The 20,371-nt window shown below is 38.7% G+C and overlaps 1 protein-coding gene across 5 annotated transcripts in view; it reads left to right on the top strand.

The window, feature by feature from the left end:
- NTRK2 (neurotrophic receptor tyrosine kinase 2) overlaps window positions 1-20,371 on the top strand; it is a 209,638-nt gene that overhangs the window by 24,474 nt on the left and 164,793 nt on the right. For all 5 annotated transcript variants that reach the window (XR_011147650.1, XM_069001029.1, XM_069001028.1 and 2 more), the window contains exons 2-5: window positions 3,022-3,096; window positions 3,328-3,399; window positions 9,420-9,488; window positions 12,521-12,675. Coding sequence is in view for 4 of the 5 variants with exons in the window: in XM_069001028.1 (XP_068857129.1) it covers window positions 3,022-3,096; window positions 3,328-3,399; window positions 9,420-9,488; window positions 12,521-12,675 (371 nt within the window). In the remaining variant the exon portion in view is untranslated. The remainder of the gene's footprint in view (window positions 1-3,021; window positions 3,097-3,327; window positions 3,400-9,419; window positions 9,489-12,520; window positions 12,676-20,371) is intronic.

Here is a 20,371-nt window from a genome sequence, read left to right on the forward strand (position 1 = left end):
GGTCTGTATAGTGCTATCCAGCCAGGTTCTGGCAGTGCTGCAGTTCTGTAGTGTGCAGTGGGAGCTTCCAAGCTCTTCACGTGACTTCAGCCAGTCATGAGTCAGTATGTTTTTCTTTTTGCTACAGTAAAAATGATCAGTTAAAGAATAGGGTGGATATTCTTAAGGGCAAGCAGGCAAATTACATTTCTCAGCGTCGCCCACTGCAAGTCAAAGCTTTTAGAGTATTAATGTTTGATGATAAGTAACATTAAGGTAGAGTAGTTGTGAAGAAGGTAAAAATAGACTTCAGTTAGGGAGAGGTTTTATTTCAGATCTCCCTCTAAATTAAACCGAAGAGCAACTTCCCCTTACAGGGTACAGCTACATCATTCTACTCTTTTCTTTCTCACTGCTATGACATAGCTGCAAAGGCTGAACTTGAAACAGGCTTGTTAAGTGAGTAAGGAAGTGTAAGAAGACCTGTTTATGGTAAATTATGTCTGTCCACTCTTTTTTCAAGGATTTCCAACTGTGTGAACTTTGCTTTACTGTTGTGTTCTGTACCGAGAGTGTTTTTACAAGTGTATTGCAGAGCAGTTACTGAGTTAGTTGCACTTAGACAAAAATTCTGGGTCCCAACCAGTATGGCTGCAGAAAAGCATTGTTTTCTTTTGGTTCTTTCAGCTAGGAACTGGAATAACAAATCATTCATCTTAAAGAAACTAGTACCAGCTCAGAGTAAAGAGTGCCCTCCTCTCCCGCACTAGGGTTTCTTCTAAGGAATGCAATAAGAGAAGGAAAGAAGGTACCATAAACTCATGTTACTAGTTCCCAAATATAATCTGTTTGGTCTATTCCCTGGTGGACCAATACCAATCGTTTTATACAGATTGTGTGCTCATACTAAGATTTTTGTCTGATGTAAATTGTGGTAGCTTCATTGGCTTCAGCAGAGCTGAACTATTTTACACTGAGCCTTAACACAGGATGTAATACACTAACAAATTTTTGTGTAAAACTGTAAGTTATGTCAGGTTCTGGAGTTTCTTGTAGTGAGTGGTTCTGGTTAAATGTTTGTGTGATTAAAATTGGAATGTCAGATGTGGATGGGTGATACTTGTGTTTAAGTGATGGATCTGTATTTTGGCAGTCTTTGTTAGGGTTTTGGGGTTTTTTTATGGCTTAATTTTTATCTAGTGCAACCGGTTATTCTGTTTCTTTTCTTTAAATCTGAGTCTCTTCATACTTTGTGTTTCACTGTCCATTTTCCTTAATTCCTGCTCTTTCGTGATTTCCATATCTCTGTCTGACCTTGACAGGATTCCTGTTGTTTGATAACTGAGGACAGGATGAGGAAGGTATCTTTGAAACCTCTTGCATAACTTTATTTTAGCGTTACGAGGTCCAAGTGACAGAGAAGATGATACTTAACTGACGAATGAGTTCTTCAGGGCATGTTTAGAGGAAGTATGATCATTGACTTGCAGGACTCTTAGATGAAAGAATTGATAGATTTTTATATACTATTTCATGTTACTTGGCAAAATACTTAAACTTACCACCTCACAGAAAAGCAAACAAACAAAATAGATTAGTAAATGCCAAGATAGTAGATCAGGCTGTCTTAAAATTCAAGAAAGGAAACACAAAAAACAAAGGACTCTTCTAATGGGTACACTGTGTTAATCTTACTCTGAAAAGTCTTGCAGAGCAGTCGATGTCATATGATGCTATAGTAATGTGCTCCATCTAGCATCATGCATTGTTTTTTTACTGCCCTTCTTTTTCCCAAGGGACAATGGATGCCATTAGGGGAAACTTTTTACTTTTCCTGGTGCATGGTGAGAGCATAGCCCAAGTGAGCACTGCAGCTTTGGAGGAGAGCCCAACCCAATTTATGGGATTCTCAGGCTTCTGCTGGCATTTAGAAACAGTGAATTTCTCTTAACACAGTCAGCTGAGGTACATGGATTGCCTTTGAAAGAGCAATACACTTTCTTACTAATTCATCAGAATTCCCTTTAAATACATTCTAAAAAATGCTTAGAATGAAGAAAAGTTTTCTTCTAGCAAAGAAAGACTAACTCATTTTAGGAGAACCCACATCTTTGGTTAGTTTGTGATGCTTATGAAAACACATGTCAATCTCTGTTTAAGTTTTTCTGGGACCGGGCCTATCTTTTGAAATGTGTGGACTCTTTAGCAAGGCATGCCTTAAATCAGGCATACTTTTCTGCCCGTAATGTCAGAAGAATTGCAGTTTCCACTGATTTTTTCTTCCTGGACTGTATGATTTGCAGGGTGAAACTTCTTCTTTCTGCAGAAGAAGTAATGATACATTTGCTGTTAACATTTTAATTTCCAGTCTGTGGGATGTCACTGGATATTCATAGATCTCGCGTGGTGATAATACAAAGACATGCCCGCATTCTTTTAGGCAGAGGTAAATGATATGTGAGTGGACTCAGCTCTTTGGTCTAATATGGCAGTTTCTCTTCTCTTAATTCCTGCTTGTGTGTATAACATCATGAAGTACAAACTCTATTTCCTCAGTTTTCCCATTGCCACACCCTGTAAAAAGAACTGAAATTACTTTGTGTCAGGGGAAAAAATAAGTGTTAGACGTGATTAAGTTAACAACATGATCGAAAAGACTGGGGAAGTCTGATTGTCTCTCATTGTAAGTGGGGATAACTCCAGTACTACCTTTAAACTTGTCCACTTTGTTGTTGTTAAATCTATGAGGAGGCATATGTTTTGGAGGATGGTGACATTGTAATGCAGCTTTATTTGGCCTTCAGGTTGACTTGCTTTCTTCATTTCCCCTGTGTAAAACTGAGCTGCTCCCCTGTCCCACAAAGTACCATTTAAATGATGAGGAAGATTTTAAGGAGCACTTCTGCTCTTCTAATTAGGACTTTGAACTAATTGCAGTAGGTCAGCAATCATTAGTGACTTTCATACCTCAGTGCATGATCTCTGAGCAGTCAAAGTCATGGAAGGATTCACTTACTTCTTTCTGTTTTGCTTTTTCAACAGTTACATCGCAAATCAGCGAAATTTAGAAAGTATCAATGACAATGAGGTTGGATTTTATGTTGGACTTAAAAATCTGTGAGTATGGGATACATTTTATAAAGCTGCTTTTTCTGTATTTTTTTACAGAAGCATGTAGAGACCTTATCAAACTGTATGCCGAACTTTGTGTGTTACTGAGGAAAGCTGTAAATCTTGCAGCTGAGCCTTGTAGAGATTTCATCCCAACTCTTATTTTAATAGTCATTATCATTACACTTCCCTTTGTATTTTAAATACAAATTCTAACAGCTTTATTTATTTTCCCAGGACCGTGGTGGATTCAGGCTTAAGATTTGTGTCCCGTCATGCTTTTGTGAAAAACATGAACCTACAGTACATGTGAGTAAGAATAGTGTCTTCATTCTAAGTCAAAACTGCCCAACTCATGTTAATTTATTTATTGTTAATTTACTTCTATCTCATACCATTTGATTCATTAAAAAATATTTTAACAAGACAGACTTAGAATGGTCTTCTATCATTAATTGCCCTTAAATAAGATATATTTGGTAAGGGACTGGCGGATCATAAAAACATACTGTGTGGAAGGACCATCCGGTTCATTATCCTGTCTCTAACAGTGTACTTCGGCTGTGTCTTTTGTGATAAGTAACGTAGCAGAAAGAGTACCTGTCTTGAGGGTATGATGTCCACAGTGTGCATCACTCTCAGTGACACAGGTTTGACTAGCTCTAGTCTGATTCAATGAGTTCTGATTCGATATTCGATGAACATATTTTAGCAGCTGCAGTGCAGAAGGTGCATGCATGGAGCATATCTAATATAATTTGACCAGTGTATGTGCCCAGAGACTGTGACACAACCATGAACCGAAGTCCTGGGGTTGATTTGCTTTGAAAGCTCACTCAAGATCAGAACTAATGCACCCAGAGCAGAATATAGGAATGCTGTTGCTTTTATACCCAAATGTGATTTATAGTTTATGACCTTCAGGAAGCAAAATTTGTACCTGTGCAGCTTTTTGACTGTGTTTTCCTAGATTTGTTGTGCTTTAGCAAAGGCTGAACTGATCAAAGTTCTCTTTCTAATACAACTTTTGTGCCTTCTAGTGGGACAGACAGAGTAGCTCACTTTGCTGCTTACATGGGAAACTGTGGATGTAGTCCTATCAAACACTGAGATCATGTGAGTGGCTCAGTTCCTCACAAGTACCCTGTTTTAGCCAAGTATTCCAACTGTGTGCATTAGTCCATACATCTTCAATAGATGAACACTAACATATATTAGCATATAGCTGAACCCTTTGCTTTTATCCTAATGAGATTGGGAAGACATAATGCCAAGCCCTGGCTTTGTAAGATACTTCCCTGTAAAAGGAAAGAGCTGTTGAACGTAGCACAGGGTTGATTTTATTGCAGTGCTCATGAGATGGAATCCCTTTCCGACCTGTATTTTCCAAGGAACAGCAATTAATTTGTGTAAGGAAGTGGACATGAATGTCCATTTCTGCTGTCCTTAATGTGGAACAGTCACCAGAGGAGTGTGAACCAATCCTGTGAGCCTGTGAAACTTGTATTACTTCATATAGTCATTAATAAAGAACTTCTGCTGTAATCAGTTGGTAATATAAGGGAAGTATGTTCCAGAGTAAATTCAAGTGTTTGCCTTTGTAACAGTTGCTCAGTGAGTTATGGTTGTAAACTATGAAACTCCATAAAGCCAAATGCATGTGCACTGGCTGTAGAAATAGCAATAAGAACATACTGTTTCAGGGGCATATTTGCAGAGAAAGATTTAGTGACTCTGCTGGGAGAGAAGTGAGATTCTCTCTCTGTGCAATGAGGCATAACAAAGCAAATTCAAGTCTGGGATCAAAAGGAATTCTGTGGTACATTTTTACATCTTTTCCCCATTACCTTAGCTGCTGTGGGGGAATCTATTGGAATTCTGTATATAGATTAGGACACTGAATCTACTCATCTTGAAGATGCTACAGAGAAGAGCAAAGGAGCCATAAGGAGCCTGTAAAGCAAATAATATAAGGAGGCTTAGAGCCTGAGTATGTTCAGTGCAATAAAGAGAAGATTGAAAAGGAACATACATCATTGCAATAGGACAAAGAATAATGGTTTGAAAATGAAAGAGGGTTGATTTAGATTACATACAAGGAAGAAGTTTTTCACAATAAGGCTGCTGAAACACTGGCACAGGTTTCCCAGAGACATGGTGGATGCCCCAGCCCTGGAAGCATTCCGGTTGAGGTTGGACAGAGCTCTGAGCAAGCTGGTCTAGTTGAAGATATCCCTGCCCATGGCAGGAGAGCTGGAACGAGATTACCTTTAAAGGTCCCTTCCAACCCAAATTATTCTATGATTCTATGCTTTTGTACTCATCTTATCTTTAAAAGAAGAGTAATTATGATGAGGAAAGCTATCAGTTCTCTCCATGACTGTGAGTACAGTGTGAGAAATAATGAGTTTAGTTTGGGGTGAGATTAATAGAGTTTTGGAAGACCTTCCCAGCTGTCTGGGCAGATGAACACCACAGAAGGTGCAACAACTGGTAGGATCCTCTTGAGAGGCTTTTTTGCCTTTTGCCTTAGGGAAATGGGTTTTATGCAATCACAAAGTGTGTTTGTCCCCAGTGGTTGCTTCTAATCAAAAGTTACTCAAGTAAAAAAAAGTTTTCAGAAAACTGACCATTGAACAGAACAGACATCCTATTAACATTACCACTTAAGGGAAAAGTATCACTGTACGTATGTGAGCTGCTAGGCTTTACAGAACCCACTGGGATAAGATGCCTTTAAAATTTCAGCCATAGGAAGAGCTGCTGCTGGAGCATGCAGTCAAACTGGGAAAACATATCTGCTGGTAAGCAGACTTTGTTAGAGCTGTAACTCATGAAGCTCCTTGTTAGAAACAAATTAGACTGACTTTACATCTCTTCTGTTTATGTAGATGAATTCTTTATGCAGAATCCTTACATTATGAGCCAGGAGCTTATCCAGTCTCGTACTATGTTTTCTTTTGGTGGGGATTTAGTCATGTTAGCAGACATAGGATAAGCCCAGATAAGATGGAAAATATTAAGTGGCACCAGCTGCTCTAGATGCACAGGACAAAGCAGTAAGTATGGAGGTATTTTTTACCAAGGCTAATCTGTTATCCCTGCAGAATGCATTTGTTTGTTTTCTTTGGCAAGTCATTATGCACACTAAAATGTTTCTGAAAGCCCCAGTGAATCATGGCCTGTTGTCATCAGCAATAAAAATCCTGTTGACTACTTATCAAGGAAGTATAGCTCCTGTTGTGGTTGGGACAGTGAAGACTATTAAGAGCTAAAATAATTTCGTTTCGAAAGCGTAATCTATGAGTACAGGTCTTGGAGAAGTCTTTTGTTTTATTTTGGAACAAATTTTTTGCTATCCCATAAAGAAAACCAAAAGCATTTTTCTGAAGACGGATGTAACTGTATAAGCATTAATTTTGCTATGATATTGTTACAGCTTTCTTTTTTATTCTATGAAAAATCATTTGATGTAGTTAAGGAGCTATATTATATGAAAGTAGTATTTATTTTATGAATCATACAAGAGTATTAGTTTAAAATAAACTTATTAACACACATTTCCTTAATCCCTTTTTTGTCATTTCCTTGTTTCTTTGGGAAAGTTTATGTAGTCCAGGTATCTTTTGGAAGTTATCTATCGTGAAAAGATTTGAGTAATAACATAAACAATAGGAAAATAAATGTCCTACTAGATGCTATTAAAGTGTGATTAATAGCCTTGCTCATCTAATTCTGGTGTTTTTACTGCTCATAGACGCAAGTTAGCCAACAGTCTCGTTTTAGTAGTGCTGTAGTTAATAAGCTTATGTGCTGATAACAGTAATTTCATGGATCTGTGTAATACATACACATTGTGTATTGTCAGTGCCTTTAAATGTGAAAACATTTCACAGCAAGTGCCAATTTACAAAAACTTTAAAAAGTAGTTGTTGTTACCTGCCAGGCTGCATCTAAGTGTATTGCTAAATCAAAGATTGTGAGTGTAGTGTATATATACAGCTCCAGGTATTAAAATGTGTTTGTATGTCTACACTGTTAAGGTTTAGGTAAGGCAACCAAGGGAAACCATTTGAGACTGACCTTGCTGCAGATTTACCCTTGCTTGCACACAGGGCTGGTTCCAGCCATAGGCAGAGCAGGCTGCTGCCTGTGGAGGGGGACTGAGTGCAGCAAAATGGCCATTTCTTCACCTCTTCCCTCCAATTCTCCTTAGATCTGTTCCCTCCTCTTTCTTGCCTTCCCTTTTCAGAAGCACTACAGATGATAGAACTGTCCCCATGTTGATAGCTCTGTAAATCTTTGTGCAGCTTCTCAGTCTGGTTTTGTTCTACTCATATTGCCACTGGTTTGCTTTTAGCTGAATTAGGGCTAGCAAGTTTAAAGTGAGCTTGATATTTTCATGTAAAATACAGGCATGCTTTGATTGAAATTGGGTCCTCCCCTTGAGTTTAGCTTTGGAGCCAGGCTCTGTACTCCTGACTTTTTTTTCTGTAAGAAAAAAACTCTTTAGAACCTCAGATGAATTTTCTTTGGGCTGCTCACCATGGTCCTTTTATGTGTAGTTGAATTGGGGAATTAATTAATATTCTCTTTCCATGAAAGTGGAAGTGTGATCATTAACTACTTCAAAATAAACCTGGCAGTGATTTTTTTTTCACTTAACATGAATTAAGGAGACAATAGTAAGCATCTCTGTGGTCAATGAAAAGTGCTCACTTTATAAAAAATACATAGAAAATTAAATTTACTGTCAAAGTATTGCTTAAGGCGATAGATTTATAGCAGTGGTCTGCAGGTAAAGCCCACTGTGTATCTGGTTGTCTTTTGGGAAAGGTAGGATTTATTTGCTCTGCAGGTAGGAGAGGCAGGTGCATGCCTTCTTTGGCAGTACCACAGGACCCTCCACCTGTGTTGCTTGTCAGTGTGGGAACAGGAGGGATTCTCCTGCGTGGTGAGTGAAGAGTTCCCCTGGAGGGATAGGGTTTGATGTTGCACCATGCTGGAGGCAAAAGCCCAAGTCAGTATGAGGATCCAGCTTCTTTTATTCAACCTCCCAACACAGAGCATATGCATACTAGGAAAAAACACATATTGACAGTTTTTGCTTAAACACAACTTCTGTTCTATATGCAAATTGTGCTTTAATGTTGATTTATCCCATCAGGGTCCATGAAACATTTCCACCAGCATCTGCCATAGGGCAGTGCAATTCACCTGACTAATGAAATAGTAGCTCCTCTGTTTTGCTCTCACACATGAGGACCAGTCAGTTTGTAAACTTCAGGCTCTTGTTTGCCAGAAGGAATCAGTGATGAAATATAAATATAATCTCTTTAATTCTGGTTTAAACATTTGTAGAAGATCCAACTTATAATTTATGTGAAAATTGTCTTGTACTCAAAGTTCAGTGACTGAAAGTTGGGAAGTAGACACTGTGTTCTTTAGTCAGATCAAAAAAAAAAGATATTTAATCCCTGGTTTTAAATGCAATGCAACTTTAGTGTGGAGCCCCTAAGGCGCCTTTATAATACCACATAAAACTCATGGTATTTTGGCTCATAGCACTGATTTGCACTTTACTGCTGGCAGTTAAGCAGTTTACTGCTCTCACTATCTTAAATCGGTAGACTGATAAGACTGTACAAAAACAGCATTATTTTGCTTTGAGGTGGAGAAAGCAGTTTTGTAAGCTTATAAGGGGAGGAGTATTTCTGATTCAGATAAACATTTCTTTGCTCTGCATAATGGGAGAGGACCTTTCACTTAATTACCACTGGAAACCATAAATGCTTAATTGACATAAAAAAGCCCAATACAGGCATTTTACAGTTTTCCTTTTGATCTTCTGTGTGGGTGCATATTGCACATGCAATTTGAAAAGAACAACTAAAAAGTTCTGATGTGGATGTGTGCTAGCATGTGAGGAGGGCTTACATGAGTACAGAGTTTGGTGCAGCATCAAAGAAAGGGATACACCCATTTCACATGAATAAATTGAGCATATAATTAACACCTGGACTTTACAAAATACTTTTGACACACAGTTAAATCTGCTGCTTTTCTACAATTGACAAAGTGCTGAAAGTGAAAATATTGATCCCTGTTGAGTTTGATTTTGAATGTATTTGATGTTAGATGCTGACTGAATTCATGCTCTTGAAATCCTTCAAACCATAAAGTAAGACTGAACACTATCCTTTTACAACTGAAGTCAAAGGACTTAGAGCTGGTTCAAGTTCTTAATTACTTTTTCAAGAGACACAAACTGTATTTTTAGTGTAAGAATAAGCAATTCTAATTAATGCAATGTTTCTCTTTTGACATAGCAATTTATCCAGAAACAAGCTCTCAAGTTTGTCCAAGAAGCCTTTTCGCCATCTGGGTTTGTCTGATCTGTAAGTTGTCATTTCTTGAAATACAAGTTCATTTTTGGCTGGAATGGAAGAATAACAGTTCAAAGTTTGTTCTTGTAAAGGTAGAAGTCCATCAGGAATTAGGTGTGAAATTCTGGTCCAAAGAAAGCATCAATGCTGGACACTTAAGTGCAGAGAAATTTTCATTTCAGGGCTTCAAGAAGGTTAGGTATATATTTTAAAATAATGTAGAGGTCGAAATAGCCTCTTCCTTCAGCTTTAAGATATTTTATTATGTGATTACTTCACACAAAACTACTGGTGTTTATATTAAGTATTTGAACCTAATGAAAATACAGTCTTTTGCAGATCTTCATGAGGAGATTGTCTCTCTCATTCTTATGGTGGCTGCACAGCTTGTATGCTTGTTGAAGAGTATTTTTATTTTCTCAGATTCTTGAGTTGCACTGTGCTTTATATAATCATTTAGCAATGAAAGCACTGGTAAACATTAATTTATTGATTGTTTCAATATTAACATTTTTATTCTCTTTAATATACAACGATTTTCTTATTGATGTATGCTAAAATTTTGGTCATCCTTTGTACTCTCTGCTAATATGCAGAGAGCCTGGAGGAGGTCTGGGAGAGGTGGGGCTGCAGAGGAGAGGGAGGTTGCTCTCCTGGATCTCAGAGCAGAGTCCAGAAGTTGTCCAAAAGTGCCAAGTAAGAAGCACTAGGCATGCTATCCTAGCCCTCTTCTGGTGAACTTCAGCATGTGAGAAGTGAAATGAGCAAATCTTAGTGCCACAAAAAGAGGTTATGCCCCTTAGGTATATTTTGTTGAGTATTAGATTGGTATAATTATTTTCTTTATGGTCCAGGGAGCACTGCTTACTGGAGTTTTCTTTCATAACTTGACAGTCGCTGAGCTCTTTAGTGAAGAGACTAGGTAGTTCCAAAGCTCTCTCATTGCTCCATGCCTTTTGTTGTTCTGTTGCTTCTGCATGAAGAAGCAGGGCAAAGGTAGTGGGAGTGAGCCAGACATGGGAAAAGTAGGTAGTGTGAAGGTTAAACAGAGTAGTATTTGAGGTATGGAGGCAATGCATGATGAGGTACAAGTTGAGAGAAAAAGGGGATACAAAACTGAGGTAGAGTATTGTGTGCTTGGGAAAGGGAGTGTAGGACTAGACAAACTGAAGTTACTCAAACAGATGTTGTGATGAAGTGAGATAACAGATGTGGGGGAAATGAGGGAAAGAAAGTGGAGGGATAAAAGCAGAGCCTGAAAGGAGGACAAGCAGTGATATAATCAGTATTGTTGAATAATTCTGTTGATAAGTGGTTAATACATAGCTGGAAGATCAGAAACAGGAGAGAAGGAAGAGTGTTGATAGGTGAATCTGGGATATGAACATTGCCATAAATAGCTTCTGAGGAACTTCCCCTAAATCTGACAAATAAGTATATTTGTCTTGTTGGTACTCTTGCAAATTAAAACATAAAGGGATGAGCCATTTAGGATAACGTGTAGTAGAGGATATTCACCAGGTATTACAGAGAAGGAGATACCACTTTGAAAGGTTTCTTCTAGAACAAATGAACTGCAGCTGTAAAATTAGAGCAAACATGATAAAGACTCGGAATTTGCTTTACATAGGTCAGATTTTTTTTTCACAAAAGTGTCTGTAGAGGGTCATTATGCAGCCAGCATCCTGCAAATGATGTGTCTAACTCCCTAGATGGGTTTAGCACAAAGTAAAACAGTAGAAGAAGACTGCTCAGCCATTGGTCAAGTGAAATTTCTCATTACCAGGAAGCTATAGGATGTAACAGAAGATGGAAGTAAATCTCACTGTTTTGAAAAACCGCGTCATAGGCTTTGACCCAAGGAATCATGTTCATAGTATGTCTCGCACAAACAATTTTTGTCCATGCTGTGGTGGTGCTAAAGTCCAGTGGCTGACTTCTGTGAATACAAATTTCTCCTTCAGACACGTTTATGGACCCCTGCAATTGTTTCTCCTCAAAGAACTTGAAATGGCTTTTGGGGGAACAGGTTATGGCTCTGATAAGATGATTTTTTTCATGATTTGCACACTTAATGTCTTCAGGAGGCATTTATGAGCATAGATTCTGTAAGAAACTTGAGCTTCTGTATATCAAAAATACCCATGAAACTTTGTTAAGAATGATTGTTCTCCTGGTAATGAAATGCCTTAAACAGACACTTGCTCACCCACTTTATTAGATCTCATGTATGCCAGTAGAAGAAAAAAAATAACTGGTCACTGTTTAGGTAGATATGTTTCTGTTCATATTTAACTTGCATGTAATTGCATGCCATTGTTGTGTAGTTTTATTAAATTTTAAAACTAGAATTTGGTAAGTTTGCTAACCTGTGGTTTAAATTCCATGCAGTGTACTGTATCAATTTCTGTTTCAGGGCCATTTTTTGACTTGTATTTCTTCATGACATTGCCTGTGGTTTTACCGTGAGATTTTTCTAGAGTGTTGTAGCAGATGAATTTTAAAGATCAGGTGCAATCCTTTTTTGTGATTAAAATTTGTAGGAGTATGTGTATAATCCAAAACTGTTTGACTTCATAAAGAATTTACCACCCCACAGCAATAAACCATTTCTGAGGTGACTGAGCAGTGACTCAGGTGTAGAAGAGAAGAATTCTAATCTTTTCTTGATTTCTGAAATAAAATGGAGCTTCTTGAGTGGCCATTCTCCACGTGCTCCTGATTTACACTGATTAATTGGAAATAGCAGCCACATCCCCTGTGTGATCTCTTCTGCCTTTGATATTCTGGGTTCTCAGTGCATGCAGAGCTTAATTCCCTATGTGGAACTGTTACCAGCTTGGCAGCTTACATTGCACTGAGTTTACCAAGGGCGCATGTGTTAATGCTTCTTGATGAAAGGCTTCAACTTGCCTTCCTTAACCTTCCTAACTAAAGGATTCAACTTGTATTTTCACCTAGCTGAATGCTTGGAGCCCCCCACCCCTCATTTATTTTTTATTCATGACACATTCTGCCTTCTAAATTGGTGTTTTTTCCTGTAGGATATTGGTGGACAATCCATTCAAGTGTTCCTGTGAAATCATGTGGATCAAGAAATTTCATGAGACCAAGTTTTCCACAGAAACTCAGGACTTATATTGCATAGATGACAACAATAAGAGGACAGCCTTGCTGGATATGAAGGTCCCGAACTGCGGTAATATTCTTTTAACATAAAACTACTGCTAAATTTTTGTGAGCCAGGAAAAACAAGCATGCTTTTTTACAAGGTACTTCTCAGGGTGACAACAATGCTCTAAGTTTTCAGAGGTATTAACCACTCAGTGGTCTTTTCCCCACATGGAATAATTCTGGGAACTTCACAGAATCACATGCTGAGTTGAGAGGGACCCATCAGGATCATGGAGTTCAGTTCCTGGCCCTGCACAGGACACCCCAAGAGTAATACCATGTGCTCAAGAGCATTGTCCAAACTCCTTTTGAACTCCTACAGGGTTGGTGCTGGGACCAGTTCCATGGGGAGCCCGTTCCAGTGCCCAGCCACTCTCCTGATACCCAACCTGAGCTCCCCCAACTCATCTTCATACAATTTCCTTGAGTCCTGTCATTGATAATGAGTGTGATCAGTGCCTGCCCCTCCTCTTCCCCTTGTGAGGAATTTGAAGACCTCAGTGAGGTCTCCCCTCAGTATCCTCCAGGCTAAACAAACCAAGTGACCTCAGTCACTCCTCATATGGCTTCCCTTCAAGGCCCTTCACCTGTTCATGTAAAGCTGTTCGTTCTTCTCTTGATCCTTTAAGAATGTACCATTATTCAAGTGCAGGGAAACAGAATACTGGTTATGGATGACACACAAGTATTATATAGAACGCGTGTGCCTGTGTTGAACTAAATATTAGTGTTTCCAAGCTCAATAGACATTCATAGCTCAATTTTACCTTCTTGAATTTTTTTCAGGTATTTATGATTAATGAAGTCTTTGTTTTCCTTCAAAAATACTAGTACTAGGACCATAGGAAGAAAATTCAGAACTCATGCTACTTGAGACAAATTAGCAATAGCTATGTTCCTCATGCAAATAAAACTCCACTGAGTTCACTTTAGAGGCTATACCAGAAAGTTATATCAAGCTTAGGTCTGTGGCATATTGTAGCATATTGTTTTCAGATACATTGATCTAGAAAAAAAATGGAAAAATTATATAACAATAAGGCCATCTCCTTACCTTTTCTATATACCGTTTTGCTGCCTACATATTGTCCTGGGACAGCTGGGGAAAGGTTTCACTCACTAGCTGGAGATTTTTCCTCCTCTGTGTGTGAGGGGCAGAGATGGGGTATTTCTAACATGATGTCACATCTGCTGGGCTCTGAGAGTGGGAATCTGGTATCCCCAGCAGCAGGCACACAGGAAGGAAGGGGAGCAAGGGGATCCTCATGGAAGGCTGATTTAGATAGGAAAAGCTATAAGTCAATGTGAACATTAGGAGAAATTACACCTTTTCTCCTTCCATCTTTGCCCATTGAGTGTCCTTTTCTCCATTGCCTGTGTGGAGGGTGTGGCATGCTCTGAAAGCAGCTGCCAGCAAAAACCAGCTGTGGTAGGGACACTGCAGGCCCATGAAGTGCAGCATTTAGTGTTGATAATGCGTTTTGTGGCCACATATTGTCGCCACTGTTGGTCTTGTGTCCACCTTCTTTCTGGGACCAGGCATGGTGGCAGAAATGGTGTTAGTGAAAGGGAAATGGCATACAAAGCATCCAGAAATACCTAAAAAATACAATAGCTAAAAAGTAAAGTCAATCAAAAAAAACCCCACCTGTTCAGGGAGTCTTGTGAGCGGCACAGTTGGTCTTGTGTGCTCCAGGATTCGATTTATGTGAAATGGGAGATATAATACCTAGCTGAGCTAAATGGACCCAACCTTCTGCTCCAGCTGGATGGACTAGGAGGTAGATTAATGTGCTGGGTGTAGAGAGGTTGGCTGTTGGACTGAGATCAATTATTGCAAAAGAGAAACTCCAGCACGTTTTGTAACATTCCTGGCTGGCACATCTAGAAGCTACCAGGTAGCTAGGGTTTTCCTCTGAAAACTTTTGATGTTTAATACCCAGAATTAAACCTGTGAGGGATTAGTTCTTTCCCCTGATTTCTTAACCATCTGCAGCCAAAACAGGCTTGTCTCTGGGCCCTGAATGCTGTGTAGGTGCATATGTGTGTACACATGCGTGCATCCTGTGGGCATATCTTGACTAAAATACTTGTCATGACAAGGGAAGGTGGTACTTCCAACTAGAGGAGGAGGAGGAGGAGGGAAGGTGAGTGTATATACAACATTTAGACTGGAATTTGTAGTATGCGTAATTTGCGTACGGAAAACATGCATTGTATTGACAATCTGAGTAGATGCCAGCACATGCCTACAAATCATTTATTGTTAGTGTACAGGGTCCAAATATCACTAAATATTACATCATTATCACTAAATATTACATCATTTTTCCTCCCCTTTTTTTTCCTTTTCTTTTAGCAGCTGTTTCCTCTTCATTTACCCTTTTCAAAATGAACCAATGCAGGATATAGATTTTTAATAAGGATGACAACACATCTTTTTCCTAAACATAGAGTAGAGAATCCCAGGTGAAGAGGAATGGCAATATTGGTGGGCTGTGTTCTGGAAGTTATCTGAAAAATCCAGTGCACGGCTCTTGATTTCAGTACCTTTGCAGATATTTTTCTGTATTTAAAAGGACAAGACTTAGTTTCAAAACAAAACCACTAATAAAGCTGGTTTATTTCATTTCCAGAACCTTCTGAGAGGCTAATAGGTAGTACTGAAATAGAAGAGAAATTCAGCTTTTGATATATTGATTTTTTTTCTCCTGTGAATTGTGTGACCCTTCTTAGCTCCCTTTGACGTGAAATTTTTGGGCATGTAGGCTTCCACATTTTTTTAATAAAACATTTTCTTTGCTTTTCTAATTTTCTCTGCTAATGAAATGGTTTCATTTTGTCTCCTTGTTGAATTTGTTTGGTTTAGTTGGTTTTTTTTTTTCATTTATAAACTAAGCAAATGTGCACTCTTCTTTGTGTTCAGATGTTACTAATTACTTAATAGTATTATAGTAAGAGGCCTATATGTGATAGTACTAGATAAATGTTTTGGTAATAGGATGTCTTTCTGCTGTGTGCTGTAAATAAATCTCTTGCTGGGAAGTAGCTAGAGACCACTGTGGTTTCTTAATCACAGGGCTTTGGTTTGAGGTAACTGATGAGAAAATTAGCAGATTTCTGTGGTACTTTGCTAACTGTTTGTATGGTGGAAGTGTTCAATAATGTGCTGATTAAAGATTGATTGCAATTTAGATGTCATCAGCTTTGTGATGTATTTTCTTGAAGTTTAAAGTCAGGTATGCTCATTACCTAGAAGATCCTTTCCAGCTGCAATATTAGAAGTGTCAATCAATAATTATTTTTCCAACTGCATTCATAATCTATGTAGATATGATGAAAATTATCAGATTCTTCTAAGTTTTAGGTTCACATGTAATTACTATGTCAAAGGTTTTCACGTTGCATCTACCACAGTAGTAGAGCCTTTTGTGTATACAAATTGTGGTGTACAGTTTTGCAATTTTCATAGCATTTGCCAGTTGTCTGTACAGTATGGATGGCACCACCACCTGGGATATCTTCTTCTGTTTTCTTTTGATAAATAGCATTAGAAAATCAATAAAGAGAACTATATGAGTAAACACTTCATTCCAATTAGTGCTTCTAAGCTCTAGTGGCTATTACCACCAGTGTCTTAAGTCCTTGGAAGCGAGGCATGTTCTGTGCCTTGGGTAAAGTCACTGAAAAGACTGTCAGTCTGCAGATCTCCTGAATGCCAGGGAGGCAAGACCACGTCCTTGGGACTGATTGTTTATGTGTTGCTTGCATCCTCTGGTAGACATTCAGTTGCTGAGCCGTTATCATTGATTTCAGTGATACTGAAATAAATCTTTTTATCTTGTGGTGTTTTGGGAAAAGATGTGGCTTCTACAGTCCTATGCAGGTTTTGTGTTGCTTTGCTTCTCAGTCTGGTAATGGCATTTTGCCTTATCTGGCCAATTTGGATTTGTATATGCAGATGTGGTGCTTAATCTGTCTTTCAATTTTGCTTACTGTACCAGCTTTGGATGCTTTTTTATCATATATTATTTCTTTAGGTGCCTTCTTTCTTGTCGCTGATCACATATGCTAGCTGCAATCTACTGAGCAATGTCGCAGATCAGTTCCCTTTGCTAATTTGCTTTACATATCACTAAGGTGTGCTCGGATTGGCTGGCTGTTTACATCTGCAGCCGGTCAGCAGAACTGTTGTCTGGTCTAAGTGCTATGGGATTTAATGAATGCTCACATTCTTTGCTTGTCTCATCTCTTGCACACAAAGTACCATGGTGCTGCTCTTAGTGCTGCTACTTGTGTATGACTGACAAAATTTTAGAAGTTGTAATGTAGAATTTCAAGCTAAAGTAACAGCTGGAAGTGGATCTAGCTTCATTTAAGTCTGTTTCTGGTGATTTTTTTTTTTCTTTTGTGCTAGAAGTAAATAAGTAAATGGTAATACCAGACTTGAGGCAGGTGGTTATAAATCCTAAGGAAGTAAAAAGACAAACTGAAGGATTGACACATTTGTTTCTTTGAATTTACAGAAAAGATTTGTAGTCTTAATGAGCCAGTAAAATAAGCATTAGATCTTAGGCAATCATAGTACAATGCAGTCTAAAACCACAAGCAAAGGCATAATCCAGTGGGTGTTGACATTTTTTTCCACTATCAGCTAAATTTCACAGATAAGACTATTAGAAGGGGAATATTTACAGGCAGAATTAAGTGAGTTTAAAAAAGTCTTAAATGTTCTCAGTGTTTACCTTTCAGAATATTCATGGGTTCTCTAGCTGTGTTGTTTATTTTGGCACAAGGACTAGATGTGGTGCATGATGTGTGGTGGCAAACTGTTCTTACTTTCTCTGTAAGAGTTTTAATTCTTATCTGTGATCATGGGCCATGTGAAAAACTTCATTTTTTGCAAGACTTTGACAGTAATGGGGTTTCACTGTTGCTCTCAAGTTGAATCAAGTTGTAACCACTGGACTCTGCCTAGCAGGCTGCTGCGGCCCAAAAGCTCAGCAAGGGTTTCCTAGGACCATGCGATTAATCGCGTCCCGGAGTCCATTTGGGACAGCCCCGCGATCTGGCTCCAGCAGCCAGCAGCGTTACAATGCAGCGGATGGTAAAGAAGGTACAGAAGGGTCTCTCATGAGGGTTTGAGATGGCTTTAATCACATCTTGTCCCCATGATGTTCAGAGGTAGAGACACCACGTGGTCTGAGTGTGGGATGGTTTTATCTGGGGCCCAGGGGCAGTCCCTGGGCGGGGTTGGGATACAGGAACAAATAGGGAGAAACCGAGGGAGTGGCCAAGGTTAGGGAGGGAACAGGTCACCGCAAGTCAGATTTTTCCAAACTTAATTAAAAGAACTTTCTGGCTTTTAAGTGGAAATAACCAATAATTTATGGACTTTGAAAAGGCAACAGGAATCTAATTTTCAAAGATACGTTCATAACTTCCTTCTGAACACGCAACATTTATCTATTTGTGAATCAATCATCAGCTCTCATACAGATGTTTAGACATGACCATCTACATAAGTCAGGGATTGTGAATGATGATAGTTGAGCTGCATGTGGCATACATGAATATCTCATATTAAAAAAACCTCTGATTTTTGTTTGATAATTCTGATTCAAGTTCTGCTTTAATTTCAGTGAAGGCAATTTGTAATACAAAGTAGGTTAGAAATAGGAAGAAGTAAAGCATTGTCCAAGGGAAAGAAGTGTGTCTGGATCACTCAAGTATTGTCTCTAAACTCATTACGTTGTGCAGGTTTACAGAGGTACTCTCTGTGCCTGGCTTGACACATCTGTATAAGTGTGGAGTACTGATCTGCTAAGGAGAACAGCTCTTTTTTCTGGTGGTATTCTAACTTTGTTCTATCTAGGTGAAGACTGATGACTAGATAACTCTGTCCTGAAGTCTAAAGAAAGTGCTGGTTTCTTTGAAAGGGGAAACCTTTCTTCAAAGCATCCCTTCAGTAATGTGGTTGGCATATGGTATACTTGGTACCAAAAGTGAAACCCATCATTTTACTTCTTTATGTTGTTCTCTGAAGATGTTCCTGTTTCAGGATCACTTGTTTATCATGTTGCTACATTATACAGGTCAGCATTATTTGGAGTGTTTTCTGGACACGCATGAATTTCCGCAGGTAACAATACAGGAATTACAGCTGCATTATATACACTTAGTGAATAAGAAGCCATTTTTCAGAGGTTCGCAAAAACTAGTTTGGGCCTCATTAACTTACACTGAAAAGGCTGTTTAGCTCTCAGTTCATCTGTTAAGCTTGTGGCTGATATATTCAGACCAACCTGCCTTTGGTTTTCTTTTGAAGGTCATTGTGGATCAACTGGAGCTTAAATGCTGGGTTAGAACAGTTTCTCCAGGTGTAATTTAATTTCCTTAGCCATTCAGAGAACATAGGTGGGTACTTTCATTATATTGCTAGCAAGGGAATTGTTGATAAGGTTGATAGCCTCTATAAAAACACATCATCTCAAAATTCTTGCAGACAAACTGTTTATATTATTACTGGGGACCAGGCCGGGTGCTGCAAGATCCTATTTTATTCAGCACATTCCTATTAGAATCCAGGTTACGCCTAGGGGTCGTAAAAGAAAGGTCCTGGGCAAAAGTTAAGGAGCTGATGTAAACCTTGGAAATGTAAACCCTTCATCTGGTTTGAAATAGCAGCAGCAACCTTCAGAGCTTCTGTGCAGGTTGACTGCAGATGACAGCTTGGTGTCCAAATGAATTTGTGCAGGTGCTCATCTGTTGGTGGATTTTGGCTGCACTGCATTCATGATGGCGTTTGAAGCCCTGGATGGAGTGACAGTTCTGTGAAGACGGCGCTTGTTGCTGTGGTTGTGAAGATGAGCTAGCAAATCTTGTGGTCTTTGCTGTGGCATGTGCTGGCTCTGTGTAATGAAGTTTGCTTCTAGTGAAAATTTTAGTTAAGGAGTGATGGAGTGTTCAAAGGCAAAGTAAGAGTGTATTTGATCTGGGAAAGCATACTTTAAATAAGAAAAACAATGAAGATGGGGATCTTTGGGCTCCAGAAGATAAATGAAAGATCAAAATTTGTTTTAAATGTTCCTTTTTTCTGTCAATACTGTATATTATTTGCCTAACATATTTTTTTAATCTTCATTGAATATGTTTGTGCTTGTCATCTTGTTACAACTTCTCTGAGATTTCTGCAGTCTTCTCTGTATTAAGCATTTTGATTCTGTGATTGTGATAGAACAGGAAATGGAAATAGTCAAGTATGTTTCCTTAATTCATGCTTAGTATGTAAACTTTGGGGGTATCCTTTTATAGTCCTTTAAAGAGGCAGCCAGGCTGCTTTTTGACCCTCTCATTCTGCAGACTTCAGTGGAAACATGCCCACTTCCCCAGTGGCTGAAATCTGGCTCAGAGCTTGTTGGCTGCAGGCTTTTTGTTAAGTGAAACACAAGAGATGAATCACATATCCAACAGCTCTTATCTTTACAGCTAGAATTACTAGAAAGTTTCTTGCTGGTTTTTTTATACCCGTGAAAGCCCTTAGGAAAAGACCTCTGGAATTTGTAAACAGTACCGTCTTTTCAAACAAGGTACAATTTCAATAGAATGATACAAGAAAAGTCTGTTTTCTGTACATTGATACAACCTGTTTTGAGCCAGTAAGACCTCTGCAATCTGTAGATCTGTATGACAGTTCATAACAAATTGTGTTGTCAACCATC

This window comes from Aphelocoma coerulescens (genome assembly GCF_041296385.1).
Source record: "Aphelocoma coerulescens isolate FSJ_1873_10779 chromosome Z unlocalized genomic scaffold, UR_Acoe_1.0 ChrZ, whole genome shotgun sequence".
In the NCBI taxonomy this organism is placed as follows: domain Eukaryota; kingdom Metazoa; phylum Chordata; class Aves; order Passeriformes; family Corvidae; genus Aphelocoma; species Aphelocoma coerulescens.